At 39.5% G+C, this 4429-nt stretch overlaps 1 protein-coding gene across 1 annotated transcript in view; it reads left to right on the top strand.

Annotated features, from left to right (window-relative positions):
* Positions 1-554: 554 nt before the first annotated feature.
* klhdc4 (kelch domain containing 4) overlaps positions 555-4429 on the top strand; it is a 6220-nt gene continuing 2345 nt past the window's right edge. Inside the window, exons 1-6 of the mRNA XM_035664802.1 lie at positions 555-781; positions 1053-1144; positions 1833-1911; positions 2436-2534; positions 3048-3184; positions 3420-3513. Coding sequence (XP_035520695.1) covers positions 683-781; positions 1053-1144; positions 1833-1911; positions 2436-2534; positions 3048-3184; positions 3420-3513 — 600 coding nt within the window. The 5' untranslated portion in view covers positions 555-682. The remainder of the gene's footprint in view (positions 782-1052; positions 1145-1832; positions 1912-2435; positions 2535-3047; positions 3185-3419; positions 3514-4429) is intronic.

Raw genomic sequence — 4429 nt, forward strand, 5'->3', positions numbered from 1 at the left:
GCAAAAAAAGAAAAGTGAAACAGTCAATAGTAAAAAAAATATTCATGGGGTTGCGAGAGGGTGGCATGGAGACTTTAAGGAGGGGCAGAAATATATGCTGATTTTATCACAAACAATCAAATGAAGATATTTGAGCTCAAAAACTTTACATTATTGTGGCACATTAGTAAAGCTTTGAAATACACTGATCAGCCATAACATTATGACCACCTGGGCTAATGTCTCCGGTTTACAGCTTTTCCTGACCCAGTCGTCTAGAAACCAATACATCAGATCCATTTTATAGACCTATATACATAAATTACATTTAGCCTAGGTATACATATTTTGCAGCGGAGCCAATTAGATGGAAAAACACAAAACAAAACAAACAAACAAAAGACAGGTTGGTGAGTATGCAAAAAAAAGGGGAACATTTTTTTAATTCGTTTACAAAAAGTTAAGAGCTTAGATCATTGACAGCTCAGACATAGCAGCCTGAAATGCTATATATCCTCCGACACGCTAGAGGGCGCTGCTATATACGTCCAGTTTGTTGCCGGAAGTAAATCACATTTGTCAGAGGAAAGGAATCGAGATTCGGCATGTGAGTTTGTTTGGATTTTCATGTGACACCAACTTCATTTAAAACAGCAGATAAAACCTCCGGACTACCGCTGTCTGTCAGTGTATCACAGCAGTCATGGGGAAAAAGGGCAAGAAAGAAAAGAAGGTGAAGGGAGCGGAGAAGACTGCCGCCAAAATGGAGAAAAAGGTTTCAAAGAGGTCCAAACGAGAAGAGGTAACATTAACACCTGAAGTGACAGTTCTATGATTTCATATTTGTACTTTCCATATCACACAAATGACTCTTAATGAGTTGTGGAAATAATATATAGCTTAAATCTGTCCACTGAATAGTTTATTACAAGTGTATTAAAAATGAACTTAGTTCAGTAAAGATTTAGTGTTTAAGGTAACACAACTGTCTGCAACATTACCAGGACCCAAAGCATCAGCTCATTTCTGAAAGCCATTAACTTTCTTCTGGGTCCTTATTTCTCTGTCTCCAGGAGGATTTGGAGGCTCTGATTGCTGAGTTTCAGAATTTGGACGCAAAGAAGACCCAAGTTGTCGAGACAACATGTCCACCTCCATCACCGAGGTGAAACACTGCATCACTTAACTCAGCTTTATCATCTCACAGCCATGTGAAGCACAGAACACATACAGGCTTGATCACAAAACATAAGAAAATACATCAAAACAAATGTATCATCATCAGTAGGATTTAAAGGTCTAAGACATGAGACACAGAATCAGTTCTGATCCTGGTGGAGCTGGTCTCTGGAGATCTGAATCTCCATCCGAGCTCAAATGCTTAACAACCTGATTTTAGTCACCTAGACAGGAGGATATTAAACCAAGTAATAATAGAAAATGTAATGACTACTACATACCATACCATATTCACTGTGCAGGAATCTATTGCCCAGTGTTTGCAACTGCTGGCCTTACTATTTGGTGTTATCTGTTGTTGTGGATTCCTTACTTGTTTTTTCTCCTTGTTAAACAATAGTGTTTTAATTTAGTATTATATTATTCCCACTCTTACTGTTTTTATACAGTTTTTTCTCTATCCACTTTGCTGCTGTAACATTGGAATGTCCCCATTGTGGGACAAATAAAGGAATATCCATCTATATCTATCTATCTATACTAGTTTAGCTTCCAAAAGAAGTTGCAGTTGCTGCTGGGCTGTTCTACAGATTAGTGTAAGATGGTGTTGTTATGATAAAATGCAGATGTTTAGCCGGTATAACGTTTACCATCTTCTTGTTTATGATTTTCAGATTGAGCGCGTCTCTCTCTGCCCATCCTGAGAAAGATGAACTCATCCTGTTTGGAGGAGAGTTCTTCAATGGAAAGAAGGTAGTAAACAATAATACAGCAAAGACCCCCACAATAAATGCACATTAGTCATGGACCCCCAGTTTGAAAGGATTTTGTCTTAAGGAATCCCCTTTGAGTCTTTTTTTATTTTGATTATTTTTAAGATAATTAAGTGTTTACGGTCAATCACTGATCACTATAAATTATAGTCAATAACAACAGTCAACTCTATTTCATGTTATTATAACTTCTAATAAATGTGACCCCCTACAACCCACTCAAGGACCTGGTTTGAAAACCCCTGCTCTAATAAATGCTTCTCTGTATAAGCAATTTCTGGAACTTGCTACTTTAGATGCACACTTGGGGAGGATTTTGCTGTAGTAGAAGCTTCTTTAAAATCTACTGTTCTTAATTTTAGATTTTTGTTCATCGCCACTGTTTCACAATAGTTCACACTGTACAAACTATATGAAGCTCATGAGCTCTTCTTTTCTCAGTTAGTACGATACAGCATGAATCCCATTAAATTAATTCTTCATTCAAATGCCTTTTGTTTGCAGACGTACCTGTACAACGATCTGTATTTCTACAACATCAAAAAGAACTGCTGGGTTAAGTCAGAGATCCCCAACCCCCCTCCCCCACGCTGCTCTCACCAGGTAAAGCCCATGGGGTCCTTAAGCCTCTTTTGCTGCACACACTGTTAATATTTCTGCTCTCATCGAAACATCGAGTGGTTTTTTTGTTGACAATCCAGCCGCCAACAAACACCACGTTCTCCTCTGTCCACTTCCAAGTAAAAAAAAAGAGCATGTGACTAGTATTAATCAAATAGCAGGTGTTCACAGTAGGTTTACAGCTATATTTAATAGACCTTGCCTGGTAATGCTACATTTGTTTCATTGGAACATCAGTTTGCCTGGAGGTCTTTGATCAGTTATGTGATTCTTCATTTAAACCACAAGGAGGCAGACAACTGTAGTACAGATCAGAGGAAACTTTGAAACTTATCAGCAATGTCATCGCTGCTGATGGCCTGTTGCAAGAAAACCAATTAAATCTGAGAACATCAAACCTCCTTATCTCGCTCTGTTCATGGAGCCATCTTCTCCTACTCCTATGTGTTCCTCCCCTCTGTCTCACTCCTCCCTCTCTCTGTTCCTTCCCCTTAGGCGGTGGTAGTTCCCCAGGGCGGGGGACAGCTCTGGGTGTTTGGGGGAGAGTTTGCCTCTCCAAACGGGGAACAGTTCTACCACTACAAGGACCTTTGGGTGCTGCACCTGGCTACACACACCTGGGAGAACATCAAGTATGTGCACAGGGTGATAAAAATAGATGTAATGGGGAACAGAAGGCTGGATAAGTGGAAGTAATGATTGGATCTAAGGGTGGCCAGAAATGTAAATGTAATTTATGAGGAAATCTGAATTAGTTCCTCCTGTCCTGAAATGTAAGCCCAGTCAGCATGGTGATTTTTGCTTTATTTTGAATCATTTTACAGACATCTGCAATCAGAAATGATTTCAGGTTTTGTGTTTTTCCAGGGCGCCTGGTGGTCCATCAGGTCGCAGCGGCCACCGGATGGTCCTCAGCAAGAAACAGCTGCTAGTCTTTGGAGGTTTCCATGAGAGCACCAGGTAGGCAGAAGGTTACTGAATAATAAACAAGGAGAATGTGTCTGTAATGGAGTGGAAGGCGGGCAAGTAACAAGTTCGTTTACATCATTAATTCCTTGATCCTCATGAAGTATTCCTGTTGCAATGCTGTAGCTAATGGGGATCCTAATAAACTCAACTCAACTCATGGTACTATTGTCTGGATATAATGAAAGTTTCAGCAAATATGACACAAAGTTTTAAAAAGATTTAATGTTGCAAGGAACCAAATAGAGATCAGCGAAGTTTCATCATCGTATAGACAATATATCAATTTAGTTGAATTTAGTCATAGGGACCTACTTGTACTGCCTGTACAAGTATAGAATTAGTAAAATAAGTGCAACTCCAAGTGGTAATATCAAAAAGACTGCAACACCTCGGTTTCTTCTATTGATTTGTTGACATTAAGAAAAAGAAACCATGACACTGTACATTTATCTGAAACTTAAAGCTGCACTACTCAATATTTTTATGGTAACAATGGGTCAAATTACTATGCACATCACTTGTAGAGACAAACTCACCTGACTCTGCAGTTCCTCTCATCTCTACAGAGCATTTTAGTGTCTTTTAGCTAATTGTTTTGCTTTTTTGTTACTGTTATGGTTCAGGTTCACTACTTTCATCAACCTTGTTTCTGGCTGCAGCAGTTAGCTACCTGCCCAAAACAAACAATGACAGATGAAGTTAACGATTAGCTGGTGAACACAGTGGAGCATTTAACTAAAGAGACTTTAGCTGCTTCTTTATTTTTTTTTTAGGTATATTTTTTTCGGCTTTTATGCCTTTATTTGATAGGACAGCTGGAGACAGACAGGAAAGGGGGGCAGAGAGAGGGGATGACACGCAGCAAAGGGCCGCAGGTCGGATTCGAACCCTGGGCCGCTGCAGCAAGG

This window comes from Morone saxatilis, unplaced genomic scaffold, assembly GCF_004916995.1.
Source record: "Morone saxatilis isolate NCDOM2014 unplaced genomic scaffold, NCSU_SB_2.0 Contig2, whole genome shotgun sequence".
Lineage (NCBI taxonomy): Eukaryota > Metazoa > Chordata > Actinopteri > Moronidae > Morone > Morone saxatilis.